The sequence below is a fragment of the Haliotis rufescens genome, unplaced genomic scaffold, assembly GCF_023055435.1.
Source record: "Haliotis rufescens isolate VD_foot unplaced genomic scaffold, xgHalRufe1.0.p SCAF_12, whole genome shotgun sequence".
Classification (NCBI taxonomy): Eukaryota; Metazoa; Mollusca; class Gastropoda; order Lepetellida; family Haliotidae; genus Haliotis; species Haliotis rufescens.
Window position 1 is genome coordinate 25,230,367 of NW_025963802.1, and position 24,209 is coordinate 25,254,575.

The 24,209-nt window shown below is 36.7% G+C and overlaps 1 protein-coding gene across 8 annotated transcripts in view; it reads right to left on the reverse strand.

The window, feature by feature from the left end:
• The window catches only part of LOC124113358 (prominin-1-like), a 589,013-nt gene that overhangs the window by 326,450 nt on the left and 238,354 nt on the right, over positions 1-24,209 (reverse strand). For all 8 annotated transcript variants that reach the window (XM_046473653.2, XM_046473656.2, XM_048393445.1 and 5 more), the window contains 2 exons: positions 16,716-16,798; positions 11,922-12,074 (listed from right to left, as the gene is read on the reverse strand). In XM_046473653.2, the coding sequence (XP_046329609.2) occupies positions 11,922-12,074; positions 16,716-16,798 (236 nt within the window). The remainder of the gene's footprint in view (positions 1-11,921; positions 12,075-16,715; positions 16,799-24,209) is intronic.

The window sequence follows — 24,209 nt, forward strand, 5'->3', positions numbered from 1 at the left end:
GAAAGAAAACGTGAGGAGGTTCCTTCTCTGGGCCTACCATGTCTTCCTCCGAAATCAGAACAGAGTGTGCTATCCAACCTATCTACTTGTCGACTGCTCTGTGAAGAAGGATAAATGCTTCCTCCTACAATGGGGTTAACTCTATATGGTAACCTATCACCCTCACTAACATCTACTGGTATATCAAATCTAACAGACCTTCTGCTGTGGTCTACTGCTTGAGTACTCACATCCCTAGGTATAATCACATTCCGGTCCCAAAATGAGGGATAACCTGAGTTTGATTGTGGGAACATGTTTGCACTGGATGCATTCATCCCTACATCTATCAATGTTTGCGACCCTGGTGTAAATCCACTCGGTCTAGGGGTAGAAGTAAATACTCCTGGTCTAGATGGAAGACCATGAAAACTATCTTCAGAGGGAGGTGACAAGAAACTGAAGTTGAACAAGTCAAAACCCTGTTCACTTGCATTCATTTTAACAAACTATCCTTTTTAAACTAATATCCCTAATTTAATTTCAATTAATTAATTTCAGTATAAATCACCAATACCACTACATCCTGGTCTCGGCACCAAAAAATGTAACAGGACAGGCTTTGGGCACTTTAAGACACCATGACTTTGCGTTGTGGTTCTTTTATTCTGAAGATATTAATGCCGAAAATACTAAAATAAAGTGTCTATGGTCCCTCTGTCTGTCCTTTACAACCCCCGGTTCGTTGGATGTAGGGAGGTGATTCACAACAAAATATAATCAAGTTTCAACAGTTTATTACAGAAAAATAAACAAAACGAAAAATACCACTGTATCAAAATATAAATACGAACTCAACAACAATTACAAATCAATCAATCAATCCTAATCAAAAATCCTACTTATACCCTCAAAATAAAACTCAAAAGCAGCCTAAAACAAACCCCTCACTAACCCACTTTAATCCCTACAACATCCTTAACACAGTCTATGAAAACAAACCACCCTCTCAAACCTCCAAACACAATTGGTCTATGTAGCTACATCACATAGCTGACATTATTTCCTGTTTAAATCCACCCGTCCAACCCAGCTTTCTAACAATTAACCCAGTAATTCTAAAGTTGCCACATAATTTAGATCTTTATTGCCTAAAATCACTAGGGATTGGGGAAATGTTCGACCTCCGAACACGATCGGTCAATGTAGCTACATCACATAGCTGACATTATTTCCTGCTTAAATCCACCCGTCCAACCCAGCTTTCTAACAATTTACCCAATAATTCTAAAGTTGCCACAGAATTTAGATGTTTATTGCCTAAAATCACTAGGGATTGGGGAATTGTTCGTCCTCCGAACACGGTAATTTGGTGTGGTCTCCCTCACCTGTAATGATCTTCCCGATCATGCAAGACAATGAGAGCATTCGCGCCTATCTCTTATATACTCGCAAGGACACGTAACCCCTGGGTCAACACGTCTAAACGGTGCAGCCACTGGCTAATCCAGTCTGTCACCAACCAATCGGAGCGCTCTTACCATACGACCCACGACTGTAAACACTAAATCGGCATGCAGCCGACAAATGCACGTGCCCGCACGTGGGGCAAGATCTGAAACGTGCTGTCCCAAGCGAACTACATATCGGTAAGGAGCTATTAATCACGTAAATGCTACCATCTATCCTACATAATCAGAGGAAATTTCAATACTTCTACATTATTATTTCCATCGTTTCGTGCGATCGCGTGTAATGTAAGTCAAATGACATCTCGGCTCTCGGACACAACGTTTAATGCAAAAATATATGTATGAAAAATCTTTGTCACAGCTCAAACCTAGCACGATACATTCGCGAAGTTCCATATTTTTAATATATATCGTGATTTCCTGCTTAAAACGTTCAGAATAACACGATTTAACAAAAAATCTTTCGCCAACTTCTGAAATTTATCAAACACGAGCTTGGTATCACAGCTATAATTTGATTGGCTGCCTGAGGTCACGTGCTCAAAATTGACCAATCACGAAACTTGTAGCAGATTTCGGCAAGAAAGCGTCATTAGAAACAAATTTTAATCCAATGAAATCGCTTGTTATAACTACGGAAAAAAAACAGGCGATGTTACGAAAGCGCGATTACGAAATGAATGACCGCCGTGTTGTGACAGCAACTACATGTGTGTGACGTCGCCTCAAATTGGATTGCCCACTAATTAAGAATATAAACTTCGCTTGTGGTTCTCTTTTATTGCATGCATGCGCTTCTAAGATCAAAGGATGTATAGTGTGAAAAGTTAACTAGTTGAACAATCGTATTTCCGGGACTTGCCGCGGATGTTTTCGAACAGATTATTAGAACTCCATTCAGCGATAAACGGTTGATTATGCAATGAGAAGCGTCATGTGCAAATGAACAACAATACAATTATTTCTGTGTAAAACTCTCAGTAATAAAAGTGTACATAAATTTTGGGAGCCATGCGTTACCGCGCCTAGTAACCGAGGTAGCGCTTTATCAAAGAGCACAATAGCGAGGGATCACTGTATATCAGAAACAAAGTCGGTGGGTTAATTTAAGGGATTTGTATGGGCGGCTGACGTAGAACTTTTCTTTGTGGTCACTTGTTGTATAAGCTTGTGCCCATGCAAGCCTAGTGACTGGGAAGATGTGACGATGTCCACTCGTTGCATGTTTAAGGTGTGTGTTGGCATGTAATGGTCCTAATGTCGGCTAAGCCTACCCTGGGTTGGTAATCGTCAGTCGTCCCTTTCCATCATCTGGTAAAGTTTAGTCGACTCCTGCATCTTGTATTAAGACAATTTGTTATCATTTTTTCTAGTTTTTTTGGGATAAATGCAATGTTCAATGGATAGTTATGGATGGGGGAGAAAAGGAGTAGGCATTAATTAAGTTTGTTTGGGGTCATTTAATTATGGGAGTTAAGTTCGAGTGGTGGACCATGGTCATTAAAGATTTTACCATGGTAGATCATGCTCATATAAGACACTGTCATGGTTAGACCATGGTCATCTCAGACAGCCATGGTAGACCATGGTCCTCTTAGACAAAGCCATGGTAGACCATAGTCATCTCAGACAGCCATGGGGATCTCAGACAGCCATGGTAGACCATGGTCATCTCAGACAGCCATGGTAGACCATGGTCATCTCAGACAAAGCCATGGTAGACCATGGTCATCTCAGACAGCCATGGGGATCTCAGACAGCCATGGTGGACCATGGTCATCTCAGACAATGCCATGGTAGACCATGGTCATCTCAGACAAAGCCATGGTAGACCATGGTCATTTCAGACAAAGCCATGGTAGACCATGGTCATCTCAGACAGCCATGGTCATCTCAGACAGCCATGGTAGACCATGGTCTTCTCAGACAGCCATGGTAGACCATGGTTATTTCACGCTGTGTTATAAAATTGAAAATAGAACTCCTCACTGTTTTATAATTTTGCATTTCATGTGTGAATCAGAAATAATTGGACTATTAAGTATATAGTAATACTATTGTATCAATAGCATTCGAACAAGGCATTAAAACATGCAAATGGCAGATGAAAAATATTTGTCACCCGGAATTAATGTTGGCTTTAATGAATATTCATTACACATATATCTTACACATCCACGTACTTGAAGGTTGCGTGCATTGAGCAAATCTATAGTTGAACACCTCACTTACGCAGTGACATGTGAAAATTAAAGTGTTCCAGTACTTTTTTTAGACCATTTGGTCTGAAACCACTGTAGAGATTCACAAAGAAATATTGAAGATTAATGAATCGGCCAATAAACTAAACATCACATCTGAAACTACACACTGAAACCTAGTCCTGCACCATGACCGTGGAATATATATATTTTATGAAAAAATAATAATCTAGAAATGCATACAAAAGCAAGTCTAGCCAGCTCAAGCTAGCTCTATTCTGAAATCAGCATAGGGAATTCTTTTTATTTTTAGAGTCAAGAAGGATATTGTGTAATATAAGATTTCAGAGACTAAATGTTAGTCTAACTGAAACCCTGTAAGGAGGTCCAAATAATATGTAAAAATATTTGAAAAATATGTTTGCAAAACTGGATGGCTTATAATTTATTAAATAGTATAGTATGTGTGTGTTAAAAAAACAAAAAGATTTAAAGTCAAGTATTCCTATTCTTATTCTATGGACATAAACACCTCGTACATTGTGAATGGTAAAGTAGGGCTAAGTCCATCTTGTTGCCATTGAAACGTAAAAAATAAATATTTCTAAAATTTCTCAATAGCAAAAGGCACCAGTTCAGCATGTACCTGACAGACGTGCAAAGTTTCATGAAAAAATATTGAACAGTTTATGAGTTATGCTCCGGAAACGAACCCTAACCTCACAGAACCTAAGTCCATCTTGTTGCCATGGAAACGTAAAAAATAAAACTTTCTAAAATTTCTCAATAGCAAAAGGCACCAGTTCAGCATGTACCTGACAGACCTGCAAAGTTTGATGAAAAAATATTGAACGGTTTATGAGTTATGCTCCGGAAATGAAACGTGACGGACGTACAGACAGATGTTGGGCGGGGGATAATAAACGGACGTTTTAACTTGATATTAGGAAACAAACGCAATAATAACAAGAGTTTGCCACTAACGTGGCTATATCCCCCGCCCCTGTTACAGAATTTATGACATAATTAACTCTAAACAAACCCTAACCTTTTTTAACCGAGGTGGAACTTGTCATGGAAATTGTAAAAAAAAGATGAGTCCATCTTGTTTCCATGGAAACGTAAAAAAAAATATTTCTAAAATTTCTCAATAGCAAAAGGCACCAGTTCAACATGTACCTGACAGACCTGCAAAGTTTGATGAAAAAATAATTGAACGGATTATGAGTTATGCTCTGGAAACTAACCCTACCCTCACTGAGCCTAAGTCAATCTTGTTGCCATTGAAACGTAAAAAATAAAAATTTCTAAAATTTCTCAATAGCAAAAGGCACCAGTTCAGCATGTACCTGACAGACCTGCAAAGTTTGATGAAACAAGTGCAAAAGTGAGCGTGGCTCACTAATACCCCCGACCCGCCTGGTGTGTCAGTAGTAACAAATTAAATAGGGTTTGAAAAATTCATAAAAAAATGGAAAATTAATAAAAACAATTTTTTTGCTTTGGACTGCACCCCTTCATATGACACAGAATATGAAGACTCATGAAGTCAATCACTGGATTGTCTGGTCCAGACTTGATTACTTAGAGACCACCTTAATATAGCTGGAATATTGCTGTGTGTGGCGTTAAACAACAAACAATACTTATCAGATGTTCTGGAATCTTTTCTGCTTGGATATTCATGTCAATATATTCCTTCAAGAATATCTCTGGCTTTGGTGACACTGAAATTCCTTCCTTGCGAGGGTTTTCAGTTGAAGTTCTGATGCTTTGTACATAGACAGCCGTGTCTGGTTATGAATGATGTCAGCAGTATGTACTTTGGCCTGATACGTCTGAAGGTTTCTAGAGATAGCTTGACATCAGGGTTCTTGGACGTGAATTTTGCATTTTGATTAGAAATGTAATCTGCCATCTAATTTCTTAGCATCAGCCTTTCCAGGTTGTACCCTGCTGTTATCATGTTCAAGGAACGCCAGAACACTAGATTTGTATATCTGCAGAGTCCTTGTCGTCTTTCCCTTTGTCAACATAATGCATTTATTCCTAACACTTGATAACTTGTGGCAACATAAACCAGTCTGTGAACTGTTGATTAAAGCTTCGATACTTCTTGATGATTTTCCCTGAGACAATGCGATGCAGAAGATGATGCTTTGAGGTTTTCATCACGTCCTTAGTTAAAATCAGCTTTGACATATAACTACAAGATAATCAAGCAAATTAATGGCATATAACCTTGTATTTGAGCTTTATGAACATTACTAACCAAAGTTATTCAAACTTACCTCAGGTTCATTGGCGATTTTAGGTATTTCAATGATGAAAACCGAATGGTTTGCCTTGCAATCACTGTTACCAAGGTCGAGGGTATGAAAAATAAATGAAAATATCTCCTCTCGCCCCCTTCACTCAATGAGAGGATGAGAGAAACATGATATTTCACTCGCCACATCATATATCCTCTATATACATATGATCACAAAATGGTAATGCGGGTAATTGAAAATAGTTTGAAATAGTTTGAATGTTTGACCTGGAGGGCTGGAACGTCTTTTTAATTCTTATCGTTATTTTAATCTTAGATTTATATTAGTATTATATTTGAAACAAAATGAGTCCAGTTTAAATATTTGCTTTTTACTCTTTGAAATGAAAAGTTTAAGTCTTTGTTTTTCAGATTTCGTCCTCTGGTTGAATTTGAGGAAATTGTCCTGATATTGGGGCACTGAAGATGAAGCCCAGCCTGCTAAAGGGCAAGAGAACAGCAAAATGATTTTGTTCCTTGGTCAATTTGGGCATCCTCTGGCATCCCATCCCCATTGGTGTCTTCAGCTGCTCTTCAGACTTGATAACCACTTTTGGCATCGGAACACATGTGGGCGCGCTCAGTGAATATCATCCATTCAATGCATCAGCTTTACTACTGGTGGATTACAAGGCTCTCTTCTCTTTCTTTTGTGATAAGTGTGATGCCTCTTGAACAATTTGCAGGTAGACGATTTTAGGTCCTGTCATAATTTCTCTGTTATTATATTGGCAAAACAGATTACACTTTCTCTAAATGTAATTTAAAGCATGAAATATGGTTTCAGATTGGTACGCATTCTAGGCTATTGACTGATTGTCATCCACAATGGCCTAAACATATTTATAAAATTTAGTGATATGGATAAAACAAGAACACAGCATTATCACTATCCCCGCCATGGGAATTTTCTTTGTTTATATAGTGAATATATACGATAAAAAAAGAGTCCTATAAAGCCTTAATAAGTGACAGGAACTTGGGCCACTTTATGCAGAGCTCCAGATAAGTATTTGAGCAATTGAGTTTTTCCTCAAAGGTTTCTATTTTAATTAGGTTATTCAATTTTTCATTGTGTAACATATATTTTTTCCTTCATCTATTCATCACTCTATTGGGTTTTTCCCCAAATGAGTACACATTTTGAGATTTCAAAGAAAATAAAAATAATGTTTTAGATGTATATAACGGTTCTAAATACAGGCCTGACTAGGAAAGTAATTTAGCTCGTAATTGTGTTTTAGAAATAAGCTGTTGTAAGCATGCTGAAAAAGCTTCACTGGGTATTTATTTATGCATGCTATTTCTATACATTTTAGTTTTTCATTTAATCGTGTGTTTCTGTACACAAGTTAATTGAAAGTATTTGGGTTTTGAATATTTTGCACAAATATTTTGCACAAATATGTAGCTGATCTGTAGCTGTTTATGTCACCAGAAAAAATGATTAAATGTGAAATTAATATACACAAAAGGCCCCTCAGGAAAAAATAACCAGTGATAAGTATTTCTTAGATAAACTAACTTCAGTACAAGTGACTGAGAAAACTTGTCCTCTTTGCAGAAACTATGCACCAGTAAAATAACATGGATCCAGGGCTTAACTTCATTAGTTTCTGAGAAAAACTGTCCCCATTTCATGCATTTCGCACTAAGTTGAAAAGCACTGATCAAGGGCCATAACTCATTTTAGATCATGACCAGTAACAGTGTAAAAATTTAATTTCTCTGAATTATCTTTTAGAAAATGTGTCCCCTTTGAGAAGCTGACAGACACAGACAGATAAACTTCGTTCCTATACATCCTGCCACACACACACACACTTATTGGCAAGGGATAAAAATTATGGAAATGTCCTAATGCCATTTACAGCAAAATTACTATATAGCTCTAGTTTTATTTATACTTGTTAATTCTCATATAATTTTGATAGTTTATCCTTGGAGGGATTCAATATTAAGTGACAAATATCTATCTTCAAATGATCAAATTGTTTTTCAATTAAATCTACCGTAATGTTAGTAATACAAGAGTCATCAGAAAGATGACATATCCCCGGCAGCTGTCTGTAAAGTAACCACAAGTAAATGTGCAATTCTGTATGTAATGAGTCAAGAGTTGAATGTTCTTTAAGAAGCATACATTGTTTACCAACAAAAGATCCACCATGGTCGCATCCATATGAAATGGAAAGAAAAACAAGTGTGTTTCTGTGGGGTTTTTTTTATGCAAACAAATGACAAATTACAAGAAACAATAACTAAACAAGCGTAAAGTCAACGAAGTCATCTATATCCCCTGCCCATTTTAACACGTTATGGTCCCAAACCAGGTAACTGACCCAACATTTCTCTTAGCCCACGTCAAAATAGCTGCAATGGAAATTCTAAAATAAACATTTCTAAAACTCCTAAATATCAAATGGCACCAGTTCAGTGTGTACTTTATATATAGACATGAAATGTTTGGCAAGGAAATATTTAACAGTTTATTTGTTATACTCCATAAGTGAACCCACCCTATATGAAAACTTAAATCCAACTTGTTGCCATGGAAACGTAAAAAAATTCTAAAATTCTAAAATTCCTTAATACAATGGCGAGCGGTTCTGGGACCATTGTTCCCTGGACTGAATAGCAAAAGGCACCAGTTCAGAATGTGCCTGGTAGACATGCAAAGTTTTGTAAGAAAGTATTTAACAGCTTTTGAGTTACGCTCCTGAATCGAACACCACCCTTATAGAACTGAAATCCAACTTGTTACCATGGAAACATAAAAATAAAAATTTATAATATTCCTTAATAGCAAAAGACACCAGTTCAGTATGTGCCTGGTAGACATGCAAAGTTTTGTAAGAAAGTATTTGACGTTTTTTTAGGTATGCTCTGGAAACGAACACCACCCTTATAGAACCTAAGACCAACTTGCTACCATGGAAACGTAAAAAACAAGTATTTGTCACAGAGTGACGAAATATCCCCCGCCATATACACCATAGTTCCAAATATGAAGACAATCCAGCGATTAGTTCTTGAGATATTGTGGCAACACCGTTTTCCAACTCCAAAAACAGATTTGCCTGCTGTGACCTTGAAAATGGGGTCAAGGTCACCAAAACCGACTGGTGTCTGCGGTGTCTGTATATACACCATAGTTCCAAATATGAAGACAATCGAGAGGTTTAGTTCTTGAGATATCGCGGCAACACCGTTTTCCAACTCTAAAAGCAGATTTGCCTGCTGTGACCTTGAAAATGGGATCAAGGTCACCAAAACCGACTGGTGTCTGCGGAGTCTGTATATACACTATAGTTCCAAATATGAAGACAATCCAGTGTTTAGTTCTTGAGATATCGCGGCAACACCGTTTTCCAACTCCAAAAGCAGATTTGCCTGCTGTGACCTTGAAAATGGGGTCAAGGTCACCAAAACCGACTGGTGTCTGCGGTGTCTGTATATACACTATAGTTCCAAATATGAAGACAATCCAGTGTTTAGTTCTTGAGATATCGCGGCAACACCGTTTTCCAACTCTAAAAGCAGATTTGTCTGCTGTGATCTTAAAAATGGGGTCAAGGTCACCAAAACCGACTGGTGTCTGCGGAGTCTGTATATACACCATAGTTCCAAATATGAAGACAATCCAGTGTTTAGTTCTTGAGATATCGCGGCAACACCGTTTTCCAACTCTAAAAGCAGATTTGTCTGCTGTGACCTTGAAAATGGGATCAAGGTCACCAAAACCGACTGGTGTCCGCGGAGTCTGTATATACACCATAGTTCCAAATATGAAGACAATCCAGTGTTTAGTTCTTGAGATATCGCGGCAACAAACAGGTGGGACGTACGGACGGACGTACGGACGGTCGTGAATACTATATCCCCTGCTCTGCGCGGCGGGGGATAATAAAAATTTCTAAAATTCCTAACTAGCAAAAGGCACAACTTCAGTATGTGACTGATAGATATGCCAAGTTTCGATCAAATACACTGAATTGTTTTCGAGTTCTGCCCCGGAAAAGGAAATGATTACGGACGGACGGACGGACTGGCTGATCACTATATCCCCCCGCATTATATGCAGGGGGGATAAAATTGAGTCTTCATGTTCTTAACAGTCTGTTTTCAGTGCATGAGTTTGTGTTATAATTTCACACTAAAGGGGAATATGTTATTTGCACAATGTGTACTTTTTTGACAGGTTATCATCAACATGGTTTTAGATAGTAATTACACCACTGGTACTTGATACTCTAAGGTATGTTATGCCATTAAAGCAATTGATCCCCAGCAATAACTATGTCATTTTTCAGAATATTCCATGGTCTGACAATGGTACACCATGGTTGATAGCAGAAATCTAGACTAGTTGGCAACCTGTGCTGCACCATTCAAAAGCGCTTTTGTCGCTTTTATTGACAGTTTAAGGGCATATGGTCACACTGATCAACAAATGAAATACAGTTTTGTCTTGTAAATAATAAGGAAATGTAGGTATCTTTGTGGGTAGCATTGGTAATGGTGACGAAGTTTTGATCAGTCACATGCTTGGTAATGTGAAATTTTTGTTTACACTATTTTGACTTGCAACACAAAGTAACTATTTCACCTTAGGATTGCTTATTTTATCTTGTGTATATCTTTATATTTAAAATGTGTAAAATTTTCACTTCGGCAATTTATTAAACGCCTAAATATTCAGTTATTTTACAAATTGACTGAAAAATCTGTCCATTTATGTTATTATGATGACGAATTCCAAACATTTTTATGTTTTAATTTCATCACCCAGTGACTGAAAATGATAGGATTAAAAGAAAATGAAATTCAAAGTTCATTTCTATAGTTTTGGCTTCTAATCCTAGCATAATTAGTCTATTGTGATGTTTTAAGCCCTTTTGAACATCTTAATCATTTTTATACAATCTGTTAAATAAAAGGACATATATTTCAGTCAATTTGTAAAAGGACTGAAATATTTAGACATTTCATAAATTGCCTGAGTGAATCACATTTTACACATTGACTGTAACATATACACGCTTACAAAGGTAAAGACTTGTGAAAACAACATCTGTCTCACATCGAAGACACAAGAAATGCCAAATGGAAACTTTGTCAGGTAATCTGAGTGGTACTACCACTAATTATACCTGTAATGAATTCATTAACTGAGCATCAAGTGAATGACAAAAAATACACAGATGTATGATTATACAGCAGTAGAAACTAACATGTTCAGTCCACTAGTCCTTACAATGATAACATGTAGCAAAGCCCTAAGAAATGACAAATTTTTACTAGTCCTTATGATACCTCAACTACCCAGTATTGGGCAGTTTGGCAAGGACTACAGGACTAGTGCCAATTTCTAACGCTGTTATACCAGGAAACATGGATGACAACAAGAGATAGCAATTGTATTATCCTCGCAATCCAAAATCTGAAAATGTTTTCACTGCATGGATTCTATTTTTTTAATTATTAAACTATAACCATCAGGGGTATTTCCAAATAACAACATCTGATGAGCTTCCAACGTTCTTTTTTTCTGTTTGTTTAGGCTGAAAAAATTAATTAACATGCACCCTTTGTCGAAATCTTCATAGATCACGGGTAATCAATCAGTGTTCAAAAATGGGTCAAACAAATATTGCCTCCAAGTTTATTTAGCTGTCCTTGCAGACTGTAGCCCAGTCTCTTGTCACGCTCAGTGAGAATGGCAGCAAGTGAGCCCTAACGGGTGGTGTTAGACAGCCCAGAAGAAGCCAGAGATTAGTGTCCTTTTAACATCTAATTTAGAATCAGGAAACATATTTGAAATTCACAAAATAGTTGTTGGTAATAGGTTTTTTTAAGGCAGTACTTATTCTCTACAACAGGTGCCCACCTTGAATCAGGCAAAATATAATGTATATTATAACACCAAAATATTAATAAAAAGGTTTTCTTGCTTACCCCATTAGCAGATTTCCTCCACAATTAGAGAGACAACCTCGTTCTGTGGGAAGGTTGGATGCACTGCTGCCACATACACCACAAGTTAGGCCAAGGAATAAGAGTAACACTATGAGCAGTATGACTGAAGTCAGACCAATCCCTGCATACCACCTGAAAAACAGTCATCACATATACCTACAACCATCCACAAGACGAACAAAGGCTCAACTGGAAGTATGTTGTGGCAAACATACCACCTTTTGAGACACAGAGACAGAGACTGCTGACCCCACACCAATAATTGTGTGTCCACTCAGTTTTTAGACTTTTCCCCTTCTGCTGATGAGTTGGCAAAGACATTCAGTGGGTCGTGATATCCATCAACTTGAAAAATGTGGGTAACACACATTTCCAGTCAGGTTATCAATCATAATCAAGCTAAACATCATAAGGTGTTTTATTATTCATTTTTTAAATTGGTTTATAGAAATGAAGAAAATAGAAAAAAACTTAAAATTCTCAGTTTTCTTGATTACCGCAGTCTGAAAACACCATTTAGCAATGAAATTATCAAAAATTGTTTTCATGCCTGTCCCAACAATAAACTGTTCATGACACAAAATGTGCACATACTTTGCGACAGGGGCAGGATCTATGGGGCAGGACCTATGTAACCTAGGCCAGTTCTATGCTATTGCAGTAGTATAGATGATGGGGGTACCGCTGCAACTCCCACTGGACCATGCTAAGACCCTGACAGTGCTTCTATGGGGGTCTTAAGTTTATGCGAATTATGTGATGAGGATCATTAGCCGGTAGTTTGTCATGTATGGTGCCAATGGTGAGTTCTGACAACACGAAACAAAACTCATCAGATATCTTGTAATCAGCAAGTGCTGTTGAGGTATGATCCTCTAAGGCTATTTAACTTTGCTTCAGCCTACACACAAATACTATCATGTTTTAGTGCTTTCTTTTGCAACTTATGAGAATAAATTTAGGAGCTATTCCTCCCAGTCCAGAGTTCCATCTGCTATTTCCATACGAAGTACGATACGTGAAGCGTTTATAGTTGATAATAAACCAACAACAGCCGCACCAAGCCCCATGCTAGCTCCTATAAGGGCTTGCCCTCATTTCGCCTACACCTCATTTCGCCTACAATAATTCAAATGCTTAATTGCCTCACCCCTATTATATGAATGGGCATTGTCCATCCCAGGCTGTTAACTAATCCAAGCTCTAATCTAATCCAAGCGGCATAGAAGTTCAAAGTGAAGTTTTTACAACCTATGATGAAGAAGTAGCTGCGACTGACCCTTCTTTTGCAAGTGTTCAAGCTTCCCTGTACAGAAACAGAGCCAAGACTATTCCACAAGTTCCAGAAACCAGAGAAGCAGTCAACTTGGAAGGAACGTGGACACAGACAGAAGATGGAAGAGACTTTCTGTGCATCAATGACGGGGAAGACGACAGACTACTGGTGTTTGCTACCACTGAGATGTTAGAAATCATGAGTGACTCTGACAGTTTGTTTATGGATGGTACTTTTTTTTTTGTCCTAGCTTGTGGCTCCAAGTGTATATTATTCATTGTCTTGTAAATGGTAAAATGTATCCTGTTGCTTTTTCGTTGCTTCCTCACAAGACCAAACAGACATATGTTAGACTATTTAGGTTGTTGAAGGACACAGTAGGAACCAGAACTGGTACTGAACTTTCTCCAGTAATCATGAGTCATTATTATTATTACTGCATAATGTAAATATCAGCTATTAAACAATGTATGAACCTTCAAGATTGTCTTGTCTGTTAAACTTCTTTTGGGGCACTTCATTATTTTAGAGGTAACACAGCACTTGACTTATGTGCAGTCAGCTGTAAATTTGTTTTGATAAGGGTGTAGGCGAAATGAGGTGTAGGCGAAATGAGGACAGGCCGCTATAAGTGTAGTGTCAACTCTGTCAAGAGCATTCACAGCTCTGCGGTACTTTTTATATGATCCAATTCTAGAATCACGTTCTTTCTCTATTTGATGTTTTATTTCACTTATTTTATGTAATCGAAATCCATCAACAGTCATCTTTTCAGATGCTTCATCAGATATAAACCGACAATAAAAAATATTATATTATACAAGTCTTTAAATGATTGATTGACAATGTCTTGAGACTATACATCCAGCTCATCAGATGTATATTATATGGCATAAATACCTTAGTAAGCAAAATGATCCTGGCTATAACTCGGACCCTTCAAGGCTTTTAAAATAAAAGTGCACTCTTCCTGACTGTATAAAAATACTATAATGTTGACGTTCATGTTTTCAAGCCAATTAAGACGTAAACCTGGTAAGATGCCAAGGGCATCTACTGGTTCATCCCCAAACAAGACTTCAATATAAAGTGTAGAGCTTGGATATAAACTACTCAAATATATGTCAATTTCGGATTGAACAGAAAGAAACTGAAACACTGCCACCTTGCAGGCTATTTATAGTCAGGGTGGGGCTTTGATAAGAAAGTAATATGCACTCAGACTCTTGGTTGAATAATATCACTTTCGGTTGGAGAAAATAAAGAAAATAAATGCAATTTGGGGTTCTATTAGACCCCCACCACAGCTCTCAAGAATGACTGAAGATGAAATTTCTTGCAGGGGGAATAGTATCCACCTGAATTACCAGCTGATAGAGCAGAAAGATTATTATTAATTATTATTTATGATAAGAATTATGAAAATCCCAAAAAACAATTAGGACCAAGAAGAGATAAAATAGGTTAACACGATGAAATATTGCAGAATCAAATTTTGTGCTAATCCTATTGGATGACTGTCACATAATTATGTTGGGGCATGTAAGAGAAATGGAATATGATTGTGAATTACCCAAGTATTCAAAGCTGAATTAATTTCAAATAAACTCAAATTTGGAGAAAATACACCTGATTATTAACAGAATATTTATGCATTGCCATGTTAGCAAGTTAAACCCAATCTTTAAACAAGAAAACAGCATCATCACTATCCTCCCGGAATGAGTGAGTTTGGTTTAACACCTCTTTGAACAATATTCCCGTTATACCACCTTGTTGTAACCTTAATGTGTTGCAATCCATGAGCACGGGTATGGTGCTGAGAAACCTAGAAAGAAAATCAGAGTGATCTGGGTTTGAACCCGACGATCATAGATTTCAGATGTGCTGAAGGGACAGCCTTAAGAAGTCATAAGCACAAGGATGGCTTCATATGTTATCTGAAAATTTTAGAAAATCTGTTCAGATTAGAAATCAATACGAACGAAGGGTCCCTTGGCTGGAATAAATAAATCATGGCACCAATTTTCGAACTCTTGATATGTTAAGATTCTCTTAGATAAGCTTGCAAAGTTTCATTCATATAACATCAGTAGATTTTAAAAAAATCTTGTCCCCATTGAAGACACTTATCACTAAGTAAAAAATGTTTTGTAAGAAAGTATTTAACGTTTTTTGAGTTACGCTCCGGAAACAAACACCACCCTTATAGAACCTAAGTCCAACTTGTTATCATGGAAACATAAAGAATGAAAATTTATAAAATTCCTAAATAGCAAAAGGCACCAGTTCAGTATGTGCCTGGTAGACATGCAAAGTTTTGTAAGAAAGTATTTAACAGTTTTTGAGTTATGCTCTGGAAATGAACACCACCCTTATAGAACCTAAGTCCAATTTGTTGCCATGGAAACGTAAAAAATAAAAATTTCTAACATTCCTAAATAGCAAAAGGCACCAGTTCATGAGTCTGATAGACATGCAAAGTTTCATAGAGAAATATTTAACGGTTTCTGAGTTATGCTCCGGAACCGATTTTGGGACATGCACACACGGATGCACCGACGCACGGGGACGGAACCCATTTCAATATCCCCCGCCAACTTCGTTGGGGCGGAGGATAATTAACAAAAGTCTTAATAGAAAATTATTGTATGGTATGGTGCATGTTAATGAATAACATTCAATGGTATGACATAACCATTGCTATTGCCATTATAAAATCAATTCAATACTTAAGTTATAATCTATTTTGCTCTCTTGATGTTATTGTTTGAAGAATATTATAAATGCAACTGAAGATAAACAATGGTCACTTAAACAGACAGTCCTATGCCTTAATGAGAAAGTAATATGCACTTTTGGTTGAATAATATCATTTTGGTTGGAGAAAATCAATTCTTTTGAACCCCCCGCCACAGCTCTCACCCATCATTTCATCACAAAACCAGAGAGCGGAAGGTACCGGTACTGGGTTTGAACCCTGGCTGTGACATACCAAAAGACGTTAAAAAATGGTACTTGTTGTTCCCGTCTGGCGCTGGGCATCTAGGGGCTAAAATAATGACTGTCAGCTCGGAGTCAGTATACTGTGTCTATTTTTTATCTGTCCCACAGGGAAGTGAACCCCAACATTAACATTTTTTATACCGAGACACGGGAGGTTATTGGATATGCTCTTCTTCCCAAGAGTGGTAATTCCAGTTTCAGTTGTCAGAGTTCGATACCAACCAACTAATTGTTTTCACAAAAGACAAAAGAATTTGGAAAGTGTTTTGGATTGGGTTTTTTCATCCACCAACAAAAAAATCTGTAAATTAACTAATAAGAAACCTTATTACAAACTTCAAAGCTGCTGACTCCTTGCCACATTGGCAGTATTTATCAACCTTATTCATATTTATCAACATTCTGCTATTAAGAATAACAAAATTAAAGCTTAATCTTTAAATCGTGCATTCAGAACATGAAAGAGATAGATAAATAACCACAATATTTACCTGTATCTGTCATACACTGCAACATCTTCAGTGTAGCTCTCAACCTGTGACCGCATGGAATTCAAATCAAAAGAACCAAGGGCCTTAAAAAAATTGAGAGAAAATGAAGGTATATCTGATGTAAAATTTTATCATATAATGGGTAGGCTTCTCGGCAGGATAAAGCCAACAGATAAAAACAATATCCGTTGGGGTCATAGGCGGAAGGGGGTGCAAATATCAAAGGTCAAGTAGGGACTACTTTCCGTGTTTATAAACAAACATGGCGTCGCCCTTGTCATTCGGCAATAGAGTCAGAATTATCCATCGGGAATCTGGATAAACTACAGGGATAATTGCTATCATTATCAAAAGGACAGTCTAATATACTGAAAATCAGTGTCTAACTGTGATGAGGATAAGGCATTTTATAGGCTTTGGCAACTTTGGAGATATGAATTTCGAAACGATTTTGCGAGGGCACTAGGCCTAGCCAAGCGGGATCAGTAGCCATATCTGTGCTCGTCGACCTCTGCGGCTTGAAACCTTTTCCACAAATTAAAATAGTTGGATTTGTCCAAAATATGTTTGAATTGTTACCTTGTTTCGTTTTGTCGCTGTGTGTACATCTGATTGCACTTCTTAACATTATGACAGGACAGGCCGACTGTCAACAACGTTGCCACAAAATGCAAGTAAAAACAATTGTTGTTTTGCGTATATGTTGCTTCGCCACTGTATAAGAAACAGATTCAAGTTGGAACTATATTGGCTCGCTAAATACAATGTTTATTCCTAATGCAGGATATTTACCATCCCCAAATATACTTGCGTCAAAACCTCTATATATTTTGCAATTAAACGCCAGTCTGCCATATCAAACCAGACAGGTGTTTGCATTACAAGTAAAAAAGCACAGGCATCTGTACCTTTTCATGAATTCCCCAAAACATGTGAAACATGCAGGGATAGGTGTGTGTGTGTGGGGGGGGGGGGGGGGGGGGGGGGGGGGCACAAATAAAATGAGGCATTTTAACATTGTGCTGTATGGGCAAGTGTGGGTGTACCTTTATTTTCACATAAAGGACCCATGTCAGAAAATTCCTAGAGTAAACCCTGAACATGGCATCCCCCTCCCCACCACCCTCCCCACCCCCCAGCCAATTGCCCAACGGGTCAATTCGGCCCTTGGTCATTTCCCCCCTCCACCAAAAAGAACCACAAAGGAAAGGTTTACTAAAAACAACAAACCAATAATAGGCTGAAATTAATTTGTTTGATAGGCATACTTAGAAGTTGATGGAAGATAAAGTAGACATAATTTATGGATTAACTTCTTTATATACTGTAAAGGCAATGTTTAGCTATAGATCCTTATACCCCTTTGTCAAGCAAGCGTCACAAATTGTGTCTACCTTGAAATTAATTTACTTGTGAATAGTCTTGGATTGGATATGGACCAGTAGATAAGGCATTGGCTTTTCATTAGTATAAATTAACATGGTTTACTACAAACAACTAACAAATTGGATTAGGACCAGTATATAGCAATGCACATGCAGGCTTCTCACTCCGTACTAATAATAATCCCATACAAAAAAATGGTCCAGTTAGTCCTACCAAGAATAAACAATGCAGTCAAATGTCCAGGCTTGTCACTCAAATATCTGGACCTTCATTGGTGTCATTCAGAAGGCCCTCAACGAAGTGCCGATGGTGCAGATGATTTCTGGTCAAACTGCCCCTCCCAACAGGAAAATCTTGTGAGACTCCTCCAAATGGTTTGCCCGTGTTGAAGAAGATTTTGAGTACGTGCACATTTTAGATTTCTTGAGGGCAATTGTTCATAATCTGTTGTTTTAAAATATGAAGTCTAGAAAAAAGTGTGAAATATTAAATTATGAAATCAGGTATCATCGATAAAGTATCAATTGTTACATTATTAACATATGAAATATGAACATGTGAAAATGTTTACCTTACTTTTCCAATGTTCTTTTTGGTGGAGGGGGGAATTGACCCGGGGGCAAATGGCAGGGGAGAATAATAGGATTAGACCCGTGGCACATGCATTAATACCATTTTGGCTTTACCAAATCACGTGACAGCTGACCTCAACAATATCTACCTTTTTTCATCTTTGATCCCTAATGTTGTTAAATGCAGAAGAAATTAGTCGTATGCCTCTAGCTTATAGTTTCCAGTTTAGCTCTTATTTTATGGCACCACTTCTGGTTCAGTAAAACACATGCCCAGTGAAGTAAAACAAAGTCACATGCCTCCAGCTACGTTAAAAACAAAGTCACATGCCTCCAGCTACGTTAAAAACAAAGTCACATGCCTCTAGCTACGTTAAAAACAAACCGATAACATCCAGGTCAATGACATAACTTCCATTGGAGAAAACAAAAGTCCAACGTAGTACAGTTTGAAACAAAAAATCCTATGCCAATTGACCTTTTTCACAATTCTCTTCTTCCGGTTTCAAAGCGAGGCTGGATAGCACATGATACGTATGGTGATGTCAACAGGCACGCGATTGGGATAACCTGTGACAATTTGACCATTCCAACATTTATCGTATTGAACATTATTCTTGTTCTTATCATTGACAAAATATTCTACTATTATCTGGCCTCCTTACTGATACAAATTTATCAAGTGAGTCTGGCTGTTTTGATGTGATATCAATTTCAAACATCCTGGTAACTCCCAGTGCAGTTTATAATAGCTGAACACAGACTTAATACAAATCCAACAGGATTCGTGTAAAGAACAATAGGGCCTGTATCGCTCACCTGGATATTTATGCAATCATGACAAAATATACATTTGCACTGTACATGTATATAATACTGCAAATATTTCGTAATTTTGACTCTGTCAGCATTTAAAATGGGTGGATGGCAAATCTGACAGCATGAACGTGTACTTCTCTAGATACAAATGCAGCATAAAGATCTGAAGATTAAAGGTATTATTCTCTTCATAACAAACAAATGTAAACAATGTATCTGTTCATTATTGGGTGTGGATAATATCGGTGTGCATGTTATGGTGAAGGTTCTAACTCCTTTAGGAGTGTCGGACAGATGAAAAGAAGGGCCAGTCCTGGTAGCATATGTGCATTCCTCTCATTATACTCTCAATTGTACATATGGTTATACGGTGGGGATCTTAACTGTGTCTAAGTTATAAACCCTTCTTTAGCCCAGCCCCTTAGTCCGCGGATGTAGGGGTAGGGCTCAGACCCTCCATTTCTCCAATTTGAATCCCCACCATTGGACCATTTAAAACAATAACCCCAAATTGCTCCTATTTGGCCCCGCCCCTCAGCCCCTCAATTTGCACAATTTTGAATTCTCACCACCAGAGAATGCTTCCAACCAAATATGGTTGATATCGATCTCTTAGTTCCAGAGAAGAAGTCGCTTAAAGCAATATCGCCAAATTACTCCTATTTGGCCCCGCCCCTCAGCTCGGTCAGACCCACCATTTGTACAATTTTGTATCCTTACCACTGGAGAATGCTTCCAACCAAATATGGTTGATATCTATCTCTTAGTTCCAGAGAAGAAGTCGTTTAAAGCAATATAGCCAAATTACTCGTATTTGGCCCCGCCCCTGGGGAGGTCAGCCCCTCCATTTGTAAAATTTTGAATTCCCACCACCTAGGGATGCTTCCAGTCAAATTTCTTTAATTTCCAATTAGTGGTTCAAAAGAAGAAGTTGTTTGAATAAATTGTTGACGAACAGACGACAGATGGACCGACGGAAGACGGACGCCATGGTATGGCATAAGCTCACCTTGGTCCTTCGGACCCGGGGATCTAATAATTCATTGTTTACACACCATTAACCCAAACTATTTATTTATATGTTTTAGTCAAGGAGTGAGTCTGAATAACTTTGCGAGTTGTATTTGAAGGCAGCTGGGTTTTTGTCAAGTTGAAAATATTGACCTTTGACCATGTGTAGATAGATGTCAGAAACCACTTGAAATATTTATTGATCTTATTGTAACCTATTAAGAATTTCCAATCATAATTTCAAAATCAGAATTTTGCATTAGTTGTGTATTTGATGTAAACTGTAATGACTCAAATACATTCCAATAAAATATTAGATCTCTAGATCTACCAGTGCTGCTGTGATTGTGAACAGTAGTTATTTTAGTTGTCAATGTTGACAGATTAGATATCATGAGGCTTACTATTTCAACTGAATCATTACATTAAGAGTGTCGAAATATTTAAAGTGAAATACTCTTTTATCTACAATTTTGTAAACAATATTTTTACCAAAATAATACTTACTTTTCTGTACCAAAATAATAATGTCTTGAAATGAACAAAAACCCAACTTATTAATGGCCAGTATATGTTCACTCTACGTGTGGTCTTTATGTAACATACAGAAACAGATAAATCTTTAACAGTCTATAAAGATATTTCAAATTCATAAACAGAGATTGAGATTATTGAAAACAAAACAAAAATTATGAATGTTGTGTAATTCCCATGGGTATTACAATCATAACTCATTTATTCCGTTTGTTTGTTTGTTTAATTGTGAAATCCATCAGGTTTTATGTACACTAACATGTTTTGAAACTTTTAAAACAAAATAATTTCTTTTGTGCAAGCAAATACCATGTAATGTTTTCTTGATTATTAATCATATTAATTCATATATTGGATGGTAGTACCCGCCCTGATATTGCTGGAATATTGCCAAAAGCGGCATAAAACCATACTCACTCACTCATTGGATGGTAGTAGAGATTACTATGTGAGTGGGCAATAATGTATTGTTATGATGTAATATTTGGCTATTGTTAACAATCATTAGAACTGTAGTTTTTTTTTAAATCAAGTTAAGTGGTGTGATCATTTTCATAATATTTTGAGAAATGAAAAAATAAAAATACATGGAGGAAACTTGTCTTCCTTGTCAAATAACCATGATAGCATGTATTTATGTCATCTTGTGATCTCACAAAGTTAATATCAAAGTATCAACTTTTGTAAACCACAAGATAAGATAAACATTTTATTTGACAAAACAAATACCGGTACAAGTCTTATTCATATTTTCTTTTAGATCTTCATACCTTACACAGAAAACCATAGTGCCAATGAAGCAGACTGACTCTCAGTGTGACAAAGCATAATATTTAAGTTCCTAATTTTAATAATGTTACTTATTTCACTTCAGCGAAAGCATGTTTTCAGCATCTTCAGACTAAACAAAGTATTTCATGATTAAATACATTATACCAATATCAAAACCTGTTTTATGTAAACAAGAGTGAATTTCTGTGTGACATTGATATAAAGAACTGTAGTACACAATGTCAGTAAATTTATGCATATGTTGTGTTGTGAATATATACTGTTTGACTTTTAGACATATCAGATGAATTGATACCTTCAAGATTGTTCAAGATTGTTTTCTGAATAAGAAATATTTTGAGAGGAGATGAATATGCATTGTTTAAATGTTTATGGATTGTTAAATAGGAGGAATCCGGATGATTTTAGATAGCTGCATATCAGGCACTCACTAATATTCAACCATAAGATGAATCAGGATCATATTTGAACCAACACACATTATATTTGCCTGTTCTAGATATGAGAATCAATTTTAATTATTTTGTTTACAGGTTGTTCAAATTAGAATAATAATGTTTTCTTAGTGTATTGTTATGTTTTGGAAACATAGGAAAAATAGCAATGTTTGGGGATGGTATGTCAGATAGTTATTTCCCCGACTCACTTTATATTTTATTACTGACAGGACAGATTGTGGGAACATTACCCAGGGTAATAATTCTCCAAGATTATATTATATTCCATTTTTGAGGTAAAATTTGAGGTTGGTATGTTTATAGACCCAGGTAATATAAAACACCATTTACATGTTTGCTGGCAGATAATATTAATAGATTTTGATAATATATGAACAATGTAAACAACATGAACATGATGGATATGTTCTAAGCATGCTGAACTTTTTGTGAGATATCTCAAACATTTCAAAACTGAAATCATATTACAATGACACAAATTTTAATTTTTTTACAGGGATTGATATTAACTGATCAGGGTTTTTTATATTTTGTCTCATTCCAACAACATAATTAGTATCATTACTTTTATTTTATGTTGGTTTGTTTACCAATTGAAGTATATTCCTTTTTATCATTTGTTATTTTATTTTATCTGTACCCATATCTGATCAAGTTATTTCCATACTATTCAGGATAATTGTATAAGTAGCTTCCTTTTATATATTTTATATATTTATTTTGACATACTAGTTATTTTGAAAGTTATTTTCATCGTAATATATTTGGATGAAAATCAAAGCAGAAAAAGTGTCTTATGTCAACTGGAGTCATGGCAAAACGTGCACTGTCACATTGTATACATATGCCAACAAGGTTTTGATAAAACATTTTCGGAATTATGTCTGTCGAAATGCACCTTTTGATTCATTTCCGGGGTCCTGACAGCAAAACGTGAATTCCAGTGCATTAAAAGCTTATTATCGGTGGACCCAAAGATTAAATGTACAATACCTTCTGTAGAAGAAACAGGGGATACCATTTTTTGTTTGAAATGTCTTTCAGTGAAATGCGGGGACACAAAGTCATGAGGGTCATTATCAACATTGATCCTGTTTACCAACTTTACTCATGACTTAAAATCCTTGTGAATCCAGTGCACAGATTATTCAAAAAGGAAATCAATGAAAAAAGTGAATACTGTTGCATTTTTTAATAACAACTACTCCCTCTGCAAAGAAGCGTGTAGAAAACAAATTAACTATCTCTATGCAACTAACAAAAAAAATCTGTTGAATCAGTGCACATATGATAGATAACAATGTTACATTAAAGACAACAGAAAAAAATATGGTGCATGTCAAGCTTACAAATTCTTTTCAACTGACCTGCTGCCTGCTTTTCATGTTGTCTGCTACCTTGGCTCATGCACAGGAGGTGACCAGGAGAAGGGACAAATCAGTTTCCTCTCAATTTTCAAAGGGTGATTACTTTTATGTCAGGTATTAATGATTTGTAACACCACTGACAGTGGTATTTTTGGACATGCATATATTTGTGCCTTTAATAGACTGTAACACTAGGTGATTCACAAGGTATAATGAAAAGATTATAAATGAGCAATTTGAATCTAGAAAAATCTAGATATTTTTTATATTTGTATGCTTATCCTGCATTACTCCTTAATGCATTTACTGCTTGTTCTTTTAAGAGAGAGCTGTGTGAGGTCTTGCTGATGAGGAAGTTGTTCCGACTGGTTGTGTGGCTAACCCTATCACACAGCTCTCATGTGACCACAGAAGCAATGACATCACGTATCATCACATAACTGCCCAAAACAGGGCATCTGAAGACATCACGGGAGAGGCAGCTCTGTGACATGTGGGCCACAAAGTAATGCAGGATAAGTATATGAATATAAAAAATATCTAGATTTTACTGGA